This window comes from Aphelocoma coerulescens, chromosome 22, assembly GCF_041296385.1.
Source record: "Aphelocoma coerulescens isolate FSJ_1873_10779 chromosome 22, UR_Acoe_1.0, whole genome shotgun sequence".
In the NCBI taxonomy this organism is placed as follows: domain Eukaryota; kingdom Metazoa; phylum Chordata; class Aves; order Passeriformes; family Corvidae; genus Aphelocoma; species Aphelocoma coerulescens.
In genome coordinates, this window is record NC_091035.1 from 4001965 (window position 1) to 4023050 (window position 21086).

Sequence of the window (21086 nt, forward strand, 5' to 3'; positions counted from 1 at the left end):
AGGCTTGAGCTGTTCCCACCTGGGACAGGGTCTGTCCTAACCCTGTGACAGCGGTGCCCAGGGGAGGGAACGGGGCTGGGGTCACTGACTGAGCCCCCCTCCCCAGTGCTGATCACATCAAAAATCCCAACCAAACTTGGGCCTAAAGCTCGTTTTCCAGGAGTTTCAGGTTTCCAAGCCTCCTCCAGCACAAACTGCCTGTGGAGAGGGAGGGATGTGGGGACAGAGGGAGCACAGTCCCTGTGCATTCCTGCAAAGCCTGTCCCTGTGACTGCTCTGAGCACCCCGGCCGAGGCTGAAGGTCAGACCCTCCTCTTCCTCCTCCTCAGGCCCCAGCTCCAGGGACAGCAGGGGGGTGGCTCCAGGGCCCCTCAGTCCGCACCAAAGTTGCTCCATTCCTATTCCCAGGATCATCCCAGGCCCTGCTGAACACCCAAAGGGATTTCCCAACCCCGCAATCACCGCAGCTCCCGTTTGTTCAACACCTTCCATGTTTAATTTATTTAGAGGTTCTCTACATTAAAGTATTTTCATGCCACCGCTTCCGCCCTCCCGTCCTGAGCTCAGGAACAAGAGACTGGACACAGCTTTGGGTGGAATGCACTGGAATAAAGTTGCTGTTGCAGCCACAGAGAACACGGAACAAACCAGAGAACTGCACACGGGAGACGTCAGGGAAAGCTGGAATTAGCACATTCCAGTCATGTTAGCACCTTCCCAGACGGTGCTGGAGGCGTGCAGGGAGGTGCAACATGCTCTGGTGAGCCAGACCAGAGCTCAGACTACAGGAAAGCCTGGAAAAAGCATGGAATTCTGCCAGCAGCAGCGGGCCCAGAGCCTCGGCTGAACCCGTCGGAAAAGGAACAACACGGAATTGCCCAGCCAAGATTGCAGAGTTTGGGAATGCTGAGCTCAGGGCTGAGGCAAATCTGTGCCTGGAGTGCAAACCACAACAGCTTCAGCCATGGCATGGGCCCAGCACACCTCGAGCAGGTTCAAAATATCCTTTCTCACACTGAAAGCTGCCTTTTTGGTTAACTCCTGTTACCTTGTGTAGTGCAGGCCACTGAGCTCGCTCCAGCACACTTGGGCCAGGTTTTAGGTTGGTTTTCACCTCAGCAGCAGCACAAAGCCCTGAATTACCAGCAGCTGTGGTGACACTGCTGAGCTGCTGGTTCTGTCTGGCATCTCCAGCATTCAACCACAGAAGGGTTAAGGAGCAAATTTACTCTGTAAACTCAAAATTGAAAATGTAATTCAGTAATTAAGCTTTATCCTGCTGCTGTCAGGTAGCGCCTCACTGGCCTTTGTCCTCGGAAAGGATAAGGACTTTTCCACCTTTGCCATTGGGAGAGTCCCCAGTGTCACTTCCCTGTGTGCTCAGTTCACACAACCCTTCTAGAATGTGCAGCCCTGGTTAAAAACCGGCATTTTCACAGAGCAATGCTGTCCTGCAAGCCCCATTTCCTCTCTCATGTTTTTCTAACCCACGGTTTCAAAGTGAAGATTTGCAATTCCTGCTCATGCTCAGCCTTGAAAACCCCACAAAAATGCTCAGCTCAAAGCCCAAACCCCGTGGTGGTTATTGCACATTTTCAGAGCTGGCCTAAACATCCTCCTGAAGATCCAGGCTTTGGGAGAAGGGATATTTTCCAAACTGCTCTCAGTGGGAACACTGCCACAGGTGTCACCTGCTGCTGGTTCGGGCTGGGAGGGCGACAGGGGAACACCAACACATGGAAAAGGAAACCAAACCAGCATCGCACGGGGCAGGGGCACAGGGAGCCGTGCTAGTGCTTGGCATCCCGAGGGTAGAACTCGGCCAGGGTGCTCTGGGGGATCCTCTTGAGCATCTCCTTGGGGAAGATCCTGAGGAGCTGCCAGCCAATGTCCAGGGTCTCGTAGACGGTGCGGTTCTCGTAGGGCCCTGCAGGGACAGCCACGGCGGGGATGTGGGGCAGGGAATGCAACAGGCAGCCCTGGGACGAGCCAGGGAGCTGCTGGGATCCTTACCCTGAGCAATGAAGTTCTTCTCAAACTTCTGCAGGAACTCCAGGTACAGGAGATCGTCCGAGGTCAGGGCTTCCTCACCCACCACGGCCTTCATGGCCTGCACGTCCTTGCCGATGGCGTAGCAGGCGTACTGGGATGGGAACAGGGCTTGACCCGGCTCAGGAACCCATGGAACATCTGCCAGGGGCCTTAAACATCACCTCATCCCCCCCCACACCTCCCACCGTCCCAGGTTATCCCAACCTGGCCTTGGACACTGCCAGGGGTGGGGCAGCCACAGCTTCTCTGGGAATTCCAGCCCAGCCCCTCACAGACAGCAATTCCTTCCCAGTATCTCATCCATCCCTGCCCGCTGGCAGTGGGAAGCCATTCCCTGTGTCCTGTCCCCTCCATCCCTTGCCCCCAGTCCTGCCCCAGCTCTCCCAGAGTCCCTTTAGGCTCTGAGGTCTCCCTGGAGCTTCTCCAGGTGAACACTCCCAGCTTGGCTGCTCCCTCCTCTCTAATCACCCACAATTCCTGTTAAAACTCCTCACTGCACACTCAGCCAAGGCTTTAAAGCAGCCTCAGGAATGTTCTGGATCCCAACCACTCCTGGCCTTCCCAGGCTGGGCAGCCAAAGGCGTGCTGGAAACCAGCCCCTGTTGCCAGAGGAATGTTTTACCCACCAGCTGGTTGGACACATCTGCATGGTCCTTCCTGGTCATGCCCTCGCCGATGGCCGACTTCATCAGCCGGGACAGGGAGGGCAGGACATTGATGGGGGGGTAAATCTGGGGGAAAACCACACAGGGATTACCATGAAGCCTTAAAAAATGAGAGCAACCTTCAGCACGTTGTGAGCAGCGTGGCACACACCTGCCTGTTGTGCAGCTGCCTGTCCACGTAGATCTGTCCCTCAGTGATGTATCCAGTCAAGTCAGGGATGGGATGAGTGATATCTGTGGAAAAAAATCAGTTCAGTAGTTTTTAGCCCTTATATATTCATTTTAGCACTGAGCTGCAGCTTTTTGTTACCAGGTGACTTCATCAATTATTCCCTCCACAACTCCTGAGTGCTCTTGGGTCGAGGCTGTGAGCACCAAGCCTGATGCCTCAAAGGCAAAGCACTTTTAGTAGAAGCAGCCAAAAGGTGAAATATTAAAGAAACCTAAAGGCCACAGGACTGCTGTGCTGCTGTGTGCCCCGAAGAAGGCAGGGTGCCCTGAGGGAGCCCCTCCAAGTGCTGCTCCTGAGAACAACAGACCAAAACTCACCGTCGTTGGGCATGGTGAGGATGGGGATCTGGGTGATGGAGCCGTTCCTGCCCTCCACTCGCCCGGCGCGCTCATAGATGGTGGCCAGGTCTGTGTACATGTAGCCAGGGAAGCCACGGCGCCCAGGCACCTCCTCCCGAGCTGCTGACACCTGGGACAGCCACAAAAACATTCCCAAGGAGTCAAGGTCCCGCCCAGGCAGCCGCTGCCTCCCCGGGTTTGTGCACCAGGCACTTCGAGCAGCTCTTCCTGCCAAGTGCAGCCACAAATCCCCCTCAGGTGTTTGTCAGCACAGCCATGTGTGACAGGACAAGACAAATCTAAAATTAGGGCATCAAACTGCTGACTCATGGAATTCTGGAGTGGTTTGGGTTGGAAGGAAATTAAAATAGCATCCAGTGCCATGGCAGGGACACCTCCCACTATCCCAGGCTGCTCCAAGCCCTGTCCAACCTGGCCTTGGACACTTCCAGGAGTGGAATTGCCACCAGTGAAATAAATCCCAGCCAATCAAGGATTAACTCTCATCCTCACCGGCTGTTCCCAAACATTCCAATGAATATCAATCACAACAGCTCGAGCAGCAGCTTTACTTCTCACTTCTCACCACCACCCCTTTCTGCCAGCACCCAGCCTGGTAACAAACACATTAATTAACATGTTAATGACCATGCACCTCTCTGAGGGCCTCAGCATAGGAGCTCATGTCTGTCAGGATGACCAGCACGTGCTTCTCACACTGGTAAGCCAGGAACTCTGCCGTGGTCAGGGCCAGGCGGGGCGTGATGATGCGCTCGATGCTGGAACACAACCCTGCCCTCAGTGGGGGCTGCCAGGGACACTTGGGAGCCACACGGAGCTTCCAGGCACCACCTGGAGCACCACCAGCATTTCCTCGGCAGCTTTGCTGCCACAAAACCCCACCACAAGTGGCACCTACGGCACCCCCACAGCTGGTTTGTTCTTCCCAGCTTTCCCCCAGCGCAGGGAGTGGCCACTCACGTGGGATCGTTGGCCAGGTTCAGGAACAGGCACACGTTGTCCATGGAGCCGTTCTCCTCGAAGTCTGACTTGAAGAACCGAGCGGTTTCCATGTTCACCTAAAGCACAGCACCAAGGCCTCAGTTCTGGGTTTACCCTGGCACGCTCTGCACCCTGTTAAGGGCTGATGGCCTCATTAATAACCCACAGCAAAGATCTCCATCAGGAAGCCTCCTCTGCGCTCCCAGAGTGAGCAGCTTCTGGAATTCCAGGCTGGAGATCAAGTTTGAGATACTTTCTCCTGATCAGACACGCTTTGTTAGAATCAGGGAATGCTTTGGGTTGGGAGGGACCCTAAAACCCTTCCAGTGCCACCCCCTGCCATGGGCAGGGACACTTCCCATTATCCCAGGGTGCTCCAAGCCCCATCCAACCTTGGACACCTCCAGGGATGGGGCAGCCACAGCTTCTCTGGGCACCCTGTGCCAGAGCCAGATTCCAGCACTTCTGACTTTTGGGATTTTCACCCATCCTTTAATTCCATACGCACAAAACCTGCTCAGACTCCAGCCACTCTCAGGACCCTCCCCAGTTCCTCCAGTCCTACTTTCCTCCAGCACTGTGGGCTCACCCCCATAGCAGCAAAGACGATGGCAAAGTTCTCCTCGCTGTAATCCATCACATCTTTGGATTTCTTCACCAAGCCAGCCTGGCGACAGATCTGAGCTGCAATCTAGGCAAGAAATACTCCAGGGTTTGCATTTGATGCTGTTCCACAGCCCAGAATTAGATTTAGTTTTGACTCCCACAAGGCTTGGAGCAGCTCTGAGGCCTCACCTCGTTGTGGGGCAGCCCAGCAGCTGAGAAAATGGGGATTTTCTGGCCCCTGGCAATACTGTTCATGCCATCTATGGCTGAAATTCCAGTCTGGATCATTTCCTCGGGATAGATCCGACACTGGGGGTTGATTGGCTGGCCTGAGGGATTTTTGAAGAGAACACAATGTTACTCCCTGCACATGCTGGAAGCTTTATCAAACAGCCCCTGATAAAGGGGTACAAACCCCACTGTGACACCAACAGATCTTCAGCTGCACCTGACCACAGCTGAGCCTTTCAAACCCCCCAAGACTCTGATGTTACATGTTCATGTCAGGGGTAAGAATGATTTAAAACCCCACCAGGTTATCAGCTTTTTATCTTTAGATGTTGTAGAACTAAGTCTACAAATAATAAAGAACAGCTTCCAAACGTGGCAGAAAATTTTCTGCTACCTCATGTCCCTGCACTTGGGTGATTTGATGCCACACACAATCAAAAATAAGATGAAGCTCCTCCTAAGTTAGATCTTGTTGCTACGCCAAATATATAAATTCAGAAAGCTGAAACACCTGGGTTGAATTTACCCCCAACCAGAAAAGGACTAAGAACAAACCCATAATGTCCAGGAAATCCTCAGCCAAGACAATGGGGCCTCTGTCTATGGGTTTTCCTGATCCATTGAACACTCTGCCTACAGAAACAACAATAAAAACGTGAATTATTGTGAAAATCAGGTAATTTGGGATAAATCTGTTCATTCCTCACACCCACATGTGAATCCTCACCAAGCATGTCCTCTGAGACCGGGGTTCGCAGGATGTCCCCGGTGAACTCACAGGAGGTTTTCTTAGCATCAATCCCTGAAGTGCCTTCAAATACCTGCAAATACAGCAGAAAAAATAAAAATAAACCCCAGGGCAGAAGTTTTGAGCTTCACAAAATAACTCCTGAATGCTGCTTCACCTGGAGCTCCCTTTCCTGCTCTGGAAAGGGCTTCAAGGGCAAAGCGCTGGCACAAACACCACAAAACCCTGCTTTTAACAAAATTCATGAATTGTATCAGTAACAACCACCAAACATGGTGCAATTCCTTTGATCTCAAGTGTTTCCCTCTGCCAAGCTCTTCAGGTAAAATAATGTGAACAAGAAACAGCTTTTTAGGAGAAATACCAGCACCCACATAGCACAGGGCTGATCTGGAACCCAATACTGCAAATTCCAGGGGATTCCTTTAATCCAGCAGCAGAGGAATCCAGTGGGATGGAAATAAAAAAAAAATCACTGTGCACTGTCAGAAATCCCCTAAAATTACTGATGCCACCTGCACGTGGAATAAGCAGGTGATTTATTGCCTCCATTTAAAAAGAGCTCATCACCAGACAGGTTTGATTTGGTTCAGGGCTCACCCTGACTAATGAAATATGGAAAAAGAGCCTCCTGCTCCTACCTGAACCACAGCCTTGGAGCCACTGACTTCCAGCACCTGCCCGCTCCTCCTGGTGCCATCAGGCAGGGTCAGGTGCACGATCTCGGCGTACCTGGGGAACTTTGGGGGGGAAAAGAGGGAGGAGGGAAGGCATTAAACTGCACAGCAGCAGCCAGCAAACAAAAATCACCACCTCCGAGCCCAGAAACTCCTCAGTTTTAAGAATAATTTAGCATCAGAACAAAACTGCTTCCCAGGGTATTGGATCTCCCAGGGTAAAGCGGTTTCTACAGGAATAAGCAGCATCTGCAGGGTTGGAGCTGCAGAAGGAGCTGTCAGAATCAGTTCTGAAGACCCTGGGAGTCCCAAATGGTGACAGAAAGCCCCAGTGCAGCATCTGACAGGCAGAAAAACCTGCAGCAGCTGTTTGCCCTCCAGAACAGCCTGAAAAGAAGCCAGAGCTGTCCACAGCTTCCTTTTCCAGAGCACTGACGTGGAAACAGAAAGGTCAGGAACAAAGCAAACAGGTTCATCTCAGCTTGGAATTTAAACAGCATTCCAGGGGGTTTGGTAAAACTCAGACTCTGTTTCCTTTCTTTCGCCAGCACCTCTCCCTTTCCTCCAGCCTTAGAGCAATTCCCACATTCCCATTTATCCCAGCAGCCAGAAATGGGTCGAAATCGCTCCATGGAATTTCCCAGCAGCGTGGATTTCACCTTTCCCAGCTTTTCCTGTCAACTCTCCCTCAAAAAGCTTCTTTAACAGCTGGGATTTACCTTCACTTGATCCAGGATAACCAGGGGTCCATTCACACCCGACACAGTTTTGTAAGCTGGAAAATACACAAGGCATGAGTCAGGCACTTCCTCAGGAATATTCCAGATCCCGTTTTTCCATTTCCCTCCCACCGGGCTCGGGTTTAGCAGCTTTGGGGTCTGATTTCTGTTTATTCTGAACTCCACAAGAAGGATTGGGTGCAGGATTGGGTGTCCAGCATTTTTGCTGCTTCCTGCAAAGCCCTGCAGGGGACACTGATGTGATCCCGGTGTTTTCCTGGCCATCACAGGAATTCCCTGCTCAGGTTGGAAGGGGCTTGGAGCAGCCTGGGACAGTGTGAGGTGTCCCTGCCCATGGCAGGGGTGGCCCTGGATGGGCTTTAAGACCCTTCCAACCCACACCATTCCATGATTCCAAGGGAGGATTTTGCTGCCAGCCCAGGGAAAAAGCATCACTTGACCTGCTGATGAAGGAAACCCTGAGTCACAGCTCCCTCAGGGTCACGAGGAGCAGCTGGGACTGTTCCTCCCTGGTGCCCAGGAGGGGAAGTGGGGGAGTGGAGCCATCCAGACCCCAGCCAGGATCACCAATTCCATCAGCACCAGGGAGGCACAGAGGCCGCTGCAGGCCTGGCAGCTCCCCAGGTGCTGTGTGCACCGTCAACAGCTCCGTGTTTACACTGCAATAAAACAGCTGAAACTGTTGCAATGTGAGATCTTAACGGGCAATAATCAACCTGCATCAGCTCCGGGCTCAGGGGAGCTGGGATTAAACTTGAATTTCTCAATTTTACTCCTAAAATCCTTCTAAACACCCTAAGACAGAACCCTGTCCCTTAATTACTCCTAATCAGCAGCAGCAGCTGGGCCGCTCCTGTGCCGGGAGATCACCCAGGCATTATCCAGGAGGAGGAATCAGCTCGGAGCCCGAGGGTTTGCAGCCCACAGCAAGTGGAAAACCTGACCCTGAATGAAGCATTTAATCCCATGACTGTCTCATGAGCACTTCTTTCTCAAGCAGCCTCTCGCTTCCCGCTCTGCCCATGAGAAAACATTTCCTGGGCACCAATCAGCACCAGCTCCCCACGAGAGCAGCTCAGCAGCCACTCAGAATTCCCCTTTCCACCAGGATCAACCAGTTCCACGACAAACCAAACCCAACTTGAAACATTTTCCATCCCCAGCTTGATGCCAGTTCAGGGAAAAGCCGGAATCTACGTGGAAAAACCTGGATTGAGGATGGAGTCACCTTGGCTCCGACCCTGACTGAAGCCTCCACTCCACAGTACAGAGTTAAAGGGAGGCTGAAATTGAAATGGTGGATTTGGCTTCCAAACCTGACGGATATTTCCAAAGGATCCATCACCCAGAAGCTCCTGGGCAGCACCTTACAGGTCCTGGTGCTATTTAGGGCACAGGTAAAGTCATTTTATGTAATTGCTGCCAGAAAAAACGCCTTCACACAGTCTGATTGCTCCCCACCGCGCTGCAATAAAGGGAGTTTACCAAAGTCCCGCATTTCCCCTTTTTCACGCGATTTCTCAATTCAGTGTTAAAGGAACAGACTCCATCCCACCGCCACCATTTCCAGCTCCCGGTATAAAGGCCGGCTTTTTAGGAAGGACACGGGACAGCCCGTGTCACCGGCGGGCTGGGCTGCACAATTCCCCGCGCTGCCGGGGGGAATTAAGGTTGTTAATTAACAGCCCGACCCCAGACTGTTCTGAGGGGATGGGCGAGCCTGAGGCTGCGGCCTGCCCGGGCCCGGCGCTGCGGCCCGGCCTGTGCGCGGCCACCGAGCAGGGCCAACCCCCCCCTCCCCGCAGCCCCCCCGGGGTCCCCCGCACTCACTGAGGCGCGGCTGGGACAGGAAATCGCGGGTCAGGGCCGCCGCCTGCTCGCGGGGCCCGCCGGGCCCGGCGCCGTTCACGGCCCCGCGCAGCGCCCGCACCGCCGCCATGTTGGAGCGGCTGCTGAGGGGGCGCGCGCGCACGCGCGGTTATAGCGGGGAGGCCACGCCCACCACGCACTGACCACGCCCACCGCGGGCAGGGGCGGGGCCGGAGCTGTCCCGGGTCCTGAAAGGGAAAGGGAAGGGAAGGGAAGGGAAGGGAAGGGAAGGGAAGGGAAGGGAAGGGAAGGGAAGGGAAGGGAAGGGAAGGGAAGGGAAGGGAAGGGAAGGGAAGGGAAGGGAAGGGAAGGGAAGGGAAGGGAAGGGAAGGGAAGGGAAGGGAAGGGAAGGGAAGGGAAGGGAAGGGAAGGGAAGGGGAAAGGAAAGGGAAGGGAAGGGAAGGGAAGGGAAGGGAAGGGGAAAGGAAAGGGAAGAGGAAAGGAAAGGAAAGGAAAGGAAAGGAAAGGAAAGGAAAGGAAAGGAAAGGAAAGGAAAGGAAAGGAAAGGAAAGGAAAGGAAAGGAAAGGAAAGGAAAGGAAAGGGGAAAAGGGAAGAGGAAACGGAACAGGAAGAGGAAGAGGAAGGGGAAAAGGGGAAAGAGGAAGGGGAAAAGGGGAAAGAGGAAGGGGAAAAGGGGAAGAGGAAGGAAAAGGGGAAAGAGGAAGAGGAAGAGGAGGGGGAAGGGGAAGAGGAAGGGGAAAGGAAAGAGGAACGGGAAAAGGGAAGGGGAAAGAGAAAGGGGAAAGAGGAAGGAGAAAGGGAAAGAGGAGGAAGAGGAAGAGGAAGAGGAAGGGGAAGGGGAAGGGGAAGGGGAAGGGGAAGGGGAAGGGGAAGGGGAAAGGGAAGGGGAATGGGAAGGGGAGGAGGAAGAGGAGGAGGAAGGGGAAGGGAAAGAGGAAGGGGAAGGGGAAGGGGAAGGGGAAGGGGAAGGAAAAGGGGAAAGAGGAAGGGGAAAGGGAAGGGGAATGGGAAGGGGAGGAGGAAGAGGAGGAGGAAGGGGAAGGGAAAGAGGAAGGGGAAGGGGAAGGAAAAGGGGAAAGAGGAAGGGGAAGGGGAAGGGGAAAGGGAAGGGAAATGGGAAGAGGAAGGGGAAGAGGGGGAAGAGGAAGGGGAAGGGGAAGGGGAAGAGGAAGAGGAAGAGGAAGAGGAAGAAGAAGAGGAAGAGGAAGAGGAAGAGGAAGAGGAAGAGGAAGAGGAAGAGGAAGAGGAAGAGGAAGGGGAAGAGGAAGAGGAAGGGGAAGGGGAAGAGGAAGAGGAAAAGGGGAAAGAGGTTAATGGATAAGAATAAAAAATAAAAAGTCAAAAGGGGAAAGGTATGAGGAAAAAGGAAAAGAGAAAAGAGGAAGAGGAAAATAAAGGAAAGGAAAGAAGAAAAATAAAAGAGAAAAAGAGAGAAAGGTAAAACTAATAAGAGATGGAAAAATAGAGAAAAAGAAGAATAAAAAACAAAAGGAAGAAAAAGGGAAAGAAAGTGAGAAAGACGCAGCAGTGAGTCCGAATGGATCGGGGTCAGAAGCCAATCCCCTCCCTCCTGCTGGCTCAGAACTGGAAATATTTGGGGCAAATACGAGTGCAAAGAGATCTGGGTGATTCTGTGCTGCTCGGGGGAGCAGCCAGGCCGAGGTGCTGGGGGAAACGAAACCTCCCGAGGAGGGAGCAAAGAGAATAAATAATTCCAGAGAAAGGATTAAATTAAGAAAAGGATTAAATTAAGAAAAAGAGGGAGTAAAAGGTCAAAAAAGAGAAAGAGGAAGGTGCCCACGTGCTGAAGGAGAGTCTGGATCCTTCCCCGGGCTCCCTCAGCAGATGGTGCTGCTGCACTGCTCATGCCCTGCCTCGGCTCCACACACCGGGAAAGCAATTTCCAGGCCCGGGCATTCAATTCTCCGCTCGTGAAATCCACTTAAAGGCTTCAACTCCTGCTCCAATGCCCACCCAGGGAATTCCCGGGCAGGATGTTCTCATCTGCCGTTATTGGCAATGGTTTTGGGGCCAGGCAGGAGGCAGACAAATGGCCCCAGCGGCAGATTTACGTGCCAGAGGAGGAAAGGTGAATCTGTTCAGGATTTATTCCCTCTCCCTGCAGTAAATCTCTGCGTCCTGGATGAAGGATGGTATCGGTTTGGGGTTTAAAAGAGAAATCACGGAGCCAAGTGTCAAAAGTTTAAGAAAGCAGAAATGATGGAGGAAAAGAGAGCCCGTTGCCAAGGGACTCTGCAGAACCTCGCCGTGCCTGGGGGGATCTTCCATCCCGCTCTGCCTGTGGGGAACCAGCCTGCCTGGTCCAGGAAGATCTCCTTGTCCCTGGAGGCAGGATAACGGCACTGGGAAAAGCCATGGAGAGCATCCCATGGGGCGGAGGCAGCACTGAGGTGAGGAGGGACCACAACCTGTTGGTACCCACATCCCCCAGAGCTCCGAAATGCCAGGCCAGGTGCCCAGATCCAGGCAGGAATTCTGGTGCTCGGGGAGGAATCAGCCCTGCTGGAAGCTGGGAGTGAGGATAAACATTCCTGCCCCGCTCCCAGCCCTCAGCCCACCCCTGCTGACGCACGGAGAGCTCCAGGACACTCGTGTGAGGTTCCAATTAAACCTGCGGGGACGAGGGACACTCCTCTCCTCTCCTGATAACAGGGAATCGTAAATCCCGGGGGAGCAGAGCTCGGCGAGGCAGCGGCAGCAGCTCCACGCTCCCAGATGGGTGCCGGGGTAAGAGAACATTTTCCTCTGCTCCACGCAGCAGAGAAAGGGGACAGGGAGAGCTTAAACTACGTGTCTTTATTGCCTCTGCTTTCTCTCTCTTAAATTTATTTATATTCATACTCTTTTGCATGAATTCTGGTGTTTGGGATTTCCTTGGAGGTGCAGTGAGAGTTTTCCACCTCGTGTGGCACTTCCCCGTGATGACAAAGCATTTGGAGCGCTTGCTTTTTGTAATGGAAGCCTGGCAACTCCCATTGCCTGGGATTTCAGGAAAGCCCAGGATTCCTGGGAAGAGGGAGAGCTCGGACTCAGCTCCATCCATTTTGCCACTCAGTCCCCAGGAGCTGGGGGGTTCAATTGGTTGGTTTAATGCAAATTTCAGAGGGATATTTTTGGAGTGTTGTTTCCTTGGAAGCTTCGATCTCAATCACATCCGTGAGGCTTTGAAGTGCCGTGTCTGGCCCTGACATTTCAATCGAAAGACACAGAACGTAAATGAATTTCCTTTGAGGCTCAATTGAATCTCCAAAGAACAAACAGGGAATAAGAGATGTCAAGATTACCTTGGATAAGCTGAGGCTTGATCTGTGCTTGGAGTCTCTGCGAGGAGGCTTAAACGATGCCTTGAAGCAGGTACAAGATGCCTCGGGAATGGTTTGAGAACGCTCCAGCTGGGAATTTAAAAGCAGGATTGATGAAAATGCATCATTTGATAGCAGAGCTGGTGGTCCCAGCTCCTGGGGAAAGCTCACAGATCCTGGGAAAAGCATTCAGATCTTGGAGACAGCACCCAGGTCTTGAGAAGGGCACCCAGACCATGGGGAATGGCACCCAGATCCTGGGGAAAGCAGATAGATCCTGGGAAAAGCACATGGCACCTGGGGAATGGCACTCAGATCCTGGGGAAAGCTCCCAGCTCCTGGAAAAAAGTACCCAGCTCCTGGAAAAAGCAGCCAGATCCCAGCATTCCCAGCTCCTGGGGATGGCACAGAGATCCTGGGGATGGTACAGAAATCCTAGAGATGGCACAGAGATCCTGGGGATGGCACAGAGATCTTGGGGATGGCACAGAGATCCTGGGGATGCACTGAGTGACCCCAGGAGTTGCGTTCCCCAGGGAGAAGCCCTGATCCGAGGGAGATTTAACCTGGAATCGTCTCTTGGCAGGTTTTTGGAGGCCTTGACCCCTGAGCCCAGGAGCCCACAGGACCTTGGACATGTCCCCGGCCGGGTCCCAGCACTGGCTGGCCACGGGCAGGGCCTCGCCCAGGCTGGTGCTGGTGGTGGTGTTTGTGGCACTGCTGCTGGACAACATCCTGCTCACCGTCGTGGGTACGGGGCTTGGGGCTGCCGGGGGGTGCAGTGTGGGGCTCTTTGGGGCTGCTTGGGGGCACAGAGTGGGGTTCTGTGGGGTCTGTCTCAGGGCTACAGAGTGGGGCTCTTTGGGGGCACAGTCTGCTCCATCAGTCCCGGGTGATGCCAGGGGTTCCCTGCCCAGGGGACCTTCCAGGACCCCTCACCCGGCCAGCACCGCTCAGTTCAGCTGCGTGCCGAGCTAAAAAATGGAGGAAAATCCCAAACTAATCCCTCTCCTGGCTTTTTTTCCAGTACCCATCGTCCCCACCTTCCTCTACACGATAGAGTACGAAGGTGCCAACAGCTCTGTGAGCTCAGCCCTGCCCGAGCCAACTCCTGCAGCCCCGAGGGCTCCTCCTTTCTCCTCTGCGCTCTCCTCCTTTGACAACACCACCGTGCCCGTTCGGGGCTTCACCAGCACCGTGGAGCTGCCGAACGGGACAGGGAGCAGCCCCCCAGGACACCCCCCCAGCACCCCCCAAACCCCACCCGGGGGCTGCTTGGAGGGTGGGGAGTTCCTGGCCCAGGAGAACACCCGAGTGGGGCTGCTCTTCGCCTCCAAGGCTCTGGTCCAGCTGCTGGTCAACCCCTGGGTGGGTCTGCTGACCAACAGGTAGGTCAGACCCCGGGGTTCCTGCAATTCCATGCAATTCCATGGCTCCTGCTTGCTGCTGGAATCACCAGGAGCTGAGGAATCACAAGGATTGCGGGGGGGAATAGCAAGAGGGAGAATACAGCCCCGAAAACGGCAGGAATTTTACTTTTTCTAACAGCCTGCACATGGCTTGTGAGTTTATATCCCAGCACAAACCTCGCTCATGCTCTCCTCAGGTGCTGGCAGATGCTGTCGAATACCAGCGACCACGGAATAAACAAACACAGCTTCCCAGTCTGTTGTGGATAAAATGTTATTTTCAGGTTTTCTTTGTCTCCTGCAGACACCGTGAGCTGTGCTGGGGCGGGCAGATGGGCTGGGGAGAAGAGCTGTGTCCCTGGGTGGGCTCTGCAGTGTTACTGGGGAGGCACGGGGGGCCCCCCTGGCCGGCACTTGTGGGCACATCTCCCCCTCAGGAGCTGCTCCCCAGCCCACAGACATTTCCCAGGGGGAATGAGGAGCCCTCCTGAGCTGGGGCCTCTTTGTTCCCGTTCCAGGATCGGATACCACATCCCCATGTTCATTGGGTTCACCATCATGTTCCTCTCCACAGTCAGTGAGTATCGCCCTCCCCTCTGCCCTCCCCACACTGCACAGCACAAACTCCTCTGCTCCGTGTGAGAAAGGACAGAGCAGAGCACCCAGGCTCTGGAAAGGGTGACAAGGACATCTCGCTGCCCTCAAACTGGTGCCAGCTGGGGCCAGCCTTGCCCTGTGCTGCAGGGTTTGACCCCAGCTCTCCCCTCCCTCCGCAGTGTTTGCTTTCTCAGGCACCTACACCCTGCTGCTCATCGCCAGAGCCCTCCAAGGCGTCGGCTCCTCCTTCTCATCGGTGGCAGGTGAAGCTTTTGGCTGCACCTCAGTCCCTGCGTCAGCTCCCCTCGGCTGGGTTATCATCATCCTCCTCCTCCTCCTTCTCATTGCATCCACCCCAGCCAGGGAGCAGCTGAACACCCCCAAATCCCAGCGGCTTCCAGAGAGGAGCCCCCTCCATGGGCCCAGGCTGAGGTGGGCTCTGCCTGTGCCCCCCCAGGCCTGGGCCTGCTGGCCAGCGTGTACCCGGATGACTCGGAGAGGGGCAGTGCCATGGGCATTGCCCTGGGAGGCCTGGCCTTGGGAGTGCTGAGTAAGGACCCCTGTTCCCAACGGGGCACGGCCACTGCATCTCCTGCTCCTGCAATCCCACCTGCCTGGCCGTGCCTTCCACGGGCTGGGTGCTCCCCTCCCTCCCTCCCTCTGCCCATTCCCTGTGGGACCGACACCTTCCCAAGCACCCAGCAGGGACCCAGAGCAGCTCCAGGCTCGGGGGACGGTGGCACTGCCAGGGTGTGACCCAGCCCTTCCCTTGCAGTCGGGGCACCCTTCGGGAGCATCATGTATGAGTTCGTGGGGAAAGCGTCGCCCTTCCTGGTGCTGGCCTTCCTCGCCCTTCTGGATGGAGGTGAGAAACCAAAGGGTTTAGCCCTACAAATAAAGAAAATGTGAAAAGATTGGAATGTGGATGCTTCAGGGAGGGTCTGTGGGGAGGAAGAGGCACATTAACACGGATGGGTGGTACCATCAGCACTGGTTATTCTGTCAGGGCTAAATCATATGTTTGCTGTCTCCAGATGACTGACACAGCAACAGAGCAGGAATTAATCCCTCATTACTTAATAAACCCCCTGATTGCTTTCATGGCTCAAACAGCACGTTTAGTGAAGCTCTTTGCACTGTGAATTCTTTGGCAAGGCACCCTTGTGTGCAGCCTCTTGGTGCCGTGAAGGAATCAGGCTTTGCCAGCAGAAATGGTGCCTTGTTCTTGCCCCCAGACGAAGGCCACGGGAGCCTTCTGAGTGCCACAGCAAAGTTCCAGCCAGCAGGAACTGCATTTGCAGTGGGAAGCCTGGAGCTAATTAAATTACAGCCCCAGTTACCGTCCTTGTCTGGCTGCAAAGCAAGATATCCATAATGGAGAGTGCAAGAGCTGCTGCAAAATGAAACGTGGGCCTCGTGCCTATCACACTTCCTGCTTTAATCCTTTCCTTTTCCACATCCCATCTCTGTCACACTCCGGTGGCAGCTCCCCAGCTGGCAGCCTGCTGGGAGCATTTGCACTTTTGACTGCTTCAGGGGTTGACAAAACCCTCCCAACACACTCGGGGCAGTTTTGCTGCTCCCTCCTGCCCTGCCCTCTCCAACCACATCCCCAAGCAGCCCCTGAATCCCAGGGTTCTGCTGCTGGGATGGGTCGGGCTGAGGGGAAGGAGAGGTGCATGGGAGGGGTGGTGCCTGCAGGAAGGAGCCATCAGCAGTGTTCTGTCCCCAGCTCTGCAGCTGTGCATCCTGCAGCCCTCCCGGATCTCCCCGGAGGTGAGCACGGGCCTGAGCGGCGCTGGGTGAGGGAAGTGGGCACTGCCCAGGGCCGGGGGCTGTGCCAGGACCAGGAGAGGGCACGCACAGCCCCCAGCCCACCTTGCCCCCTGTGCAGAGCACCAAAGCCACCCCATTGTCCACCCTGCTGCGAGACCCCTACATCCTGGTGGCTGCAGGTAAAGGTGGACATTTGTCCCCTGGTTAAAGACTCCCTCGTGCCTGCTTGAAACAGCAGCAAAAAGGGCTAAAATGGAGCTTTCCTCCCTCTTCTCCCTTTTCCAGGAGCCCTCTGCTTCTCCAACATGGGGGTGGCCATGCTGGAGCCCACGCTGCCCATCTGGATGCTGCAGACCATGTGCTCCCCGCAGTGGCAGCTCGGTAGGTCCCGAGCTTTGCAGCCTCCTCCCCTGAGCTTCAGAGAGTTTAGGATCACAGGATCATTCGGAAAAACCCTCCCAGGCCACCGAGTCCAACCTGTGACCAGCCCAGAGCACTGAGTGCCACGTCCAGGCGTTCCTTGGACACTTCCAGGGACCAAGAATTGTCCCTGCCTGGGCACTGCAGGAGGGATTGAATCATCTTTTCTATCACTCCATAAAAAGAAGGAAACATCTGCCCTCATGCCTGCGGAGCGAGCGATCCCAGGCTGTGCACGGCTCCAATTCCAGCTGGAAACATCCTCAGTGGTGGCTGCGCCGTGTGCTCTGCTCTGTTATTGCAAAAATTGTATGGAATTTGCTCCCCAGCGGAGCAGTAACGGGGCAGGGAGGCTGTGGGGTGCCCCGGGAGCCGAGCCCATCTTCTGCAGGGCAGACAATGGGCTCGTGCTGGGCTGCGATTGTGGAGGCCAGATGGGCTCTGCAGAGGCAGCTCTGAGTGAAACGAGGCCGTTCCCAGCATCCCAGGCAGGGCAGGATGGGCTGTGCTGATTGCCAGCTGCCCGGAAAATGGGATGTGGAGATAACAGCGCCTGTGTTCGCTGCAGAAATAACCAGTAATGGTTATAAAACCCAATTGGCACAGGAATGACTCGGGGGGTGCCCCGGGCTGCACTTAGATCCCAAATTGGATTGCAGGCTTGGAGCAGGGGGCTGGAATTGCTCCTGATCGAGTTATCCTCTGGGCAGGCAGCCACTAAAAGCCTCAGCTGCTTCTCTGGAGCGAGGATGGGCGAGGGGAAAGCGGCACCCAGGGATTCTGGGAGGGGGAGAAGGGACAGAACGCAGGGAAAAAGCGCTCAGGGCTCCTCTGTCACCGGGAGGAGCTTTGAGGTGACTTAACAAAACAAAATCCCAAAGATATTCCCTAAGATGTTCAGGTACCTGAGACGTGAGAGCAGTTTGGATTCAGAGTTCAGCACCAACCCACCCACCACCAGCTGTTCCGAACACAAAGGGGCTTCTTTATTTTGTCTCCTCCCATAATTCTGGGAAATCTGCAGGATTAACCATGTTCTGTAGCTGTTAGAGAGAGGAGAGGAAAGCAAACACAAATCAGCGTGTTCCAAGAAGGAAGCTGTCCCAGGGAAACGGAGCTGATCACTTTTATTTATTGTCAGCAGGAGAGGATATGAAAAATAAACACCTGGTAAAGCTGCAGGGAGAGCAAATATTTAATCGTGAGCTACATAATGATCCCCGAGCTTTTTACTTAAGCAGTTGTGTTATTCCTCTTTATTTAGTGAGGGAAAAGGTGGAGACGTGGGAGAGGGAGAAATTATGAGAGGAGATGTTCACGTGCCGGGCCTGGCTCATGTATTCTCCAAAGTAGGCAATTAGGGAGTGAAAATTGGTGCAAATCTGTTTTTTTCTGGGCATGAAACATTCTTTTTAATCCCTTCTCTCTCCAGGGATGGCATTCCTGCCTGCCAGCATATCCTACCTCATTGGCACCAACCTCTTTGGGATTCTGGCTAACAGGATGGGCAGGTAAGTGGCATATTAAAGATTTTGGCTCAGCCCAGCCCAAATTTCAGCAGGTTCTGCTGGAGGCTGAGAACTCCTGCCCTCTGCTCCCGTTGCAGGTGGCTGTGTTCCATGATTGGAATGGCTGTGGTGGGAATCAGCCTCCTCTGTGTGAGTAGCAGGAGAATCCACAGGGATTTTCACGGTCCTGGCACAGCAGATGCTCAGGGGTTGCACCTCTGGATGGGTTTTGCAGATCTGGGAAAGGTCTCCAGATCTTCAGGCTGAGAGATTTGGGATTGCTCAGCCTGGAAAAGGCTTTGGGGTGACCAAATGGTGGCGGTCCAGGACCTGAAGGGAGCCTGCAGGGAAGACAGGGAGAGAATATTTACAGGGGATGGAGGGACAGGACACAGGGAATGGCTTCAAAGTGACAGAGGGCAGCGTTAGGTGGGATATTGGGGAGGAATTCCTCCCTGTGAGGGTGGGGAGAGGATGGGATGGAATTCCCAGGGAAGCTGTGGCTGCCCCTGGATCCCTGGCAGTGCCCAAGGCCAGGCTGAAGCACCCTGGGACAGTGGGAGGTGTCCCACCCATGGCAGAGGGGGTTGGATTAGGTGGTCTTTAACCTTCCAACCCAACCCAGTCTGTGATTCCATGCCCTGTATCCCCCCCTCCCACCTCCCACAGCTCTTCTGGCCTCACACCTCCTCTCTCTCCTCTCCCAGGTCCCTCTGGCCACCAACATTTACGGCCTGATCGGCCCCAACGCCGGGCTGGGCTTTGCCATAGGTAAGCTGGGGGTGCCGCGGCTGCTCCTGAGCAGCTCCCCCGGGGCAGCAGGGACTGAGGAGCCTGTCCTTGCTCCGGCCAGGAATGGTGGACTCCTCCATGATGCCCATCATGGGCTACCTGGTGGACCTGCGCCACACCTCTGCCTACGGCACCGTGTACGCCATCGCCGACGTGGCCTTTTGCATGGGCTTTGCCATCGGTAGGAGAGCTTTACTCACGGTGTAGCTACTCAGGGTGTATCCCCCCTGGCGTTTTGTCCCTTTTTGATGTTTGAATTTGCAGGCTGTAGAAACTGATCGTGATGAGGGGGGGTTCGGTCGGGCCGGGCCGGTGACGGGAGATCTCTGAAGTCAGATCTTGGAACACTCTGTTTATTGCAAAGGGCGTGGGTACAAGGGCACTGCTTGGAGCTGCCAGCTGCAGCTCCAAGCAGGCCCAAGGTGTAAGAGAGGGAGAGAGAGTGAGCGAGAGAGCTAAGAGCATGAGGCTAAGAGAGTTAAGAGCGTAAGAGAGACGAATTAAGAGAGCGAGGTCCTTGTTACAATACAATAAATCATCTTCTGTGCTGAGTATTCTAATTCTCATTAGCCAATCTAATACAAGGTACAAATCCTATAGCATTTACATACAGCCTATAAGAGTTATTACATTACCATAGAGTGTTACATTTTAACTTCTAAAAACTACTCCTTGGACCCCTTCTGCTGAGCCAGTAGGGTCTGCTCTGACCCTTGGACCTGTCTGCAAGCAGAGGGTATTGTCTAATCAAGAGGGGATTACCTTCAGCCGGCTATACCATTGTTTTCCAGTTGTTCAGTAACTAAGACTTTATATCTCAAAGGTGGCCTTCATTTCGATGTCGCTCACAGTTTTCATATTCCCAAAATCTTTTGTCAGGCAATCATATTTATAAGGCTTTCCTGTTTCATCTTCCCCAACACAGGCCCCTCCACGGGCGGGGCGATTGTGCGAGCCCTCGGCTTCCCCTGGCTGATGGTCATCGTCGGGGTGCTGAACGTGGCCTACGCCCCGCTCTGCTGCCTCCTGCGCAGCCCCCCGGCCACGGAGGAGAAGATGGTCAGTCAGGGATGCTTTCCTGGAGTTTCGTATCCCAGGGATTTGGGGGAATTAAGAATAAATTTGCCAGGGGTTGCGTCTTCCCTGGTGGGCTCTATTCCACCCTCAAAAAGCGACAAAAAAACTCCGATAAAAGCAGGAAAGTTTCGAGCGTCCTTCCCTGTGCTCACAGCTCGTATTCCCTGGGGGAAAGCCAGCTTTGGCTTTTTGCCAATGTGACAATGCTCCTGTTAACTGTTGAAACGAATCATTGTTTTTATTAAAGCGTGCTTTCTGCTCTGCTTCACCCAGGCCATCCTGAGCCAGGAGTGCCCCATGCAACCCAAAAGCTACACCCCGAAGGAAGCCCTGCGGGAATTCGCCCTCACGGAGGAGAGCGACAGGGAGGCAGGAAATGTGGAGTAGCCAGGGCAAGGAATGCGTGCCCTGCTCTGGAGCCAATATTCCGGCTACAGAACGCGGATGTGTGAGCAGCCACAGCCAAACCTGCCTATTCCACACTCGTGGGAGGCTGAATTCCCAACCTCTTCTCCAACCACCAGGATTTGGAGGCTCCACGCCTTGAGTGAAGCCACTGTGGGACTGAGCCATGGAATCAGCTGGCAGCTGGCAATAAAGATGTCACTGCCATGTCACCGCTCCTCTGAGGACACTAAAAATCCTTTGTTTCTGTCTTGGTATAGTTTGATGTGTTGTGCTATGTCTCTGCTACTCAGAGCTCGTGTGTCCTTCCCAGCATACATTAAATTAATTTATTCGTTTGAAGAACTCTAAAGAAACTGAGGTGGGAATAAGGTTTAGACTCCGCCAACAAAGCCAGTCAGATCACTGTATTTAACGGGGATATGTCAGGTGCTTCAGCCGGGGGGTCTCGAAAGCTCCGAGGGAAGAGTTTAGCAGAGAATCCGCAGTTCCTCCCACCGCTCCAGAGTGCGGAATTAACCCACGCCAAACGCTCAGGGCCCCTCAGCGTCTGTTTGTGCCGGGGGTGCGTTCGAGGCCCGCCCTGAGGGGAGACGCCACGGCCGCCATGACAGCGCGGCCCGCCCCTTTCCCGCCCCTTTCCCGCCCCTTTCCCGC

At 54.4% G+C, this 21086-nt stretch overlaps 2 protein-coding genes across 3 annotated transcripts; one reads left to right on the forward strand and one right to left on the reverse strand.

Annotated features, from left to right (window-relative positions):
- Positions 1–473: 473 nt before the first annotated feature.
- Positions 474–9243, reverse strand: ATP6V1B2 (ATPase H+ transporting V1 subunit B2). The gene is made up of 14 exons (XM_069035413.1): positions 9122–9243; positions 7271–7326; positions 6516–6614; positions 5854–5947; positions 5682–5759; positions 5085–5224; positions 4879–4980; positions 4269–4366; positions 3943–4066; positions 3267–3417; positions 2869–2951; positions 2679–2783; positions 2014–2143; positions 474–1927 (listed from the first exon to the last, which is right to left on the reverse strand). The coding sequence occupies exons 1-14, from the start codon at positions 9228–9230 to the stop codon at positions 1791–1793; spliced, it is 1506 nt and encodes a 501-aa protein (XP_068891514.1). The 5' UTR covers positions 9231–9243; the 3' UTR covers positions 474–1790.
- A 2584-nt stretch (positions 9244–11827) lies between these two features.
- Positions 11828–20859, forward strand: SLC18A1 (solute carrier family 18 member A1). Of its 2 annotated transcripts, none has more exons than XM_069035423.1 (16): positions 11828–11870; positions 13032–13196; positions 13473–13833; positions 14373–14431; positions 14631–14714; positions 14909–15001; positions 15227–15316; positions 16184–16227; positions 16346–16406; positions 16513–16608; positions 18080–18158; positions 18254–18305; positions 18863–18926; positions 19009–19128; positions 19873–20006; positions 20298–20859. In XM_069035423.1, exons 2-16 carry the CDS (start codon positions 13082–13084, stop codon positions 20409–20411), a joined length of 1566 nt encoding a protein of 521 aa, XP_068891524.1. In that variant the 5' UTR covers positions 11828–11870; positions 13032–13081; the 3' UTR covers positions 20412–20859. The 2 variants fall into 2 exon arrangements, with proteins under 2 accessions (XP_068891524.1, XP_068891525.1); XM_069035424.1 differs by having other exon boundaries at positions 14646–14714.
- The last annotated feature ends 227 nt before the right edge of the window (positions 20860–21086 follow it).

Coding starts and splice junctions, on each gene's coding strand:
- ATP6V1B2 (XM_069035413.1), bottom strand. CDS start 9,230: ATGGCGGCGGTGCGGGCGCTGCGCGGGGCCGTGAACGGCGCCGGGCCC. Junction 5,760..5,853: donor GGTCTCAGAGGACATGCTTG/GTGAGGATTCAC, acceptor TTGTTTCTGTAG/GCAGAGTGTTCAATGGATCA. Junction 2,952..3,266: donor CCTCACCATGCCCAACGACG/GTGAGTTTTGGT, acceptor TTTTTTCCACAG/ATATCACTCATCCCATCCCT.
- SLC18A1 (XM_069035423.1), top strand. CDS start 13,082: ATGTCCCCGGCCGGGTCCCAGCACTGGCTGGCCACGGGCAGGGCCTCG. Junction 16,407..16,512: donor CTACATCCTGGTGGCTGCAG/GTAAAGGTGGAC, acceptor TCCCTTTTCCAG/GAGCCCTCTGCTTCTCCAAC. Junction 19,129..19,872: donor TTGCATGGGCTTTGCCATCG/GTAGGAGAGCTT, acceptor TCCCCAACACAG/GCCCCTCCACGGGCGGGGCG.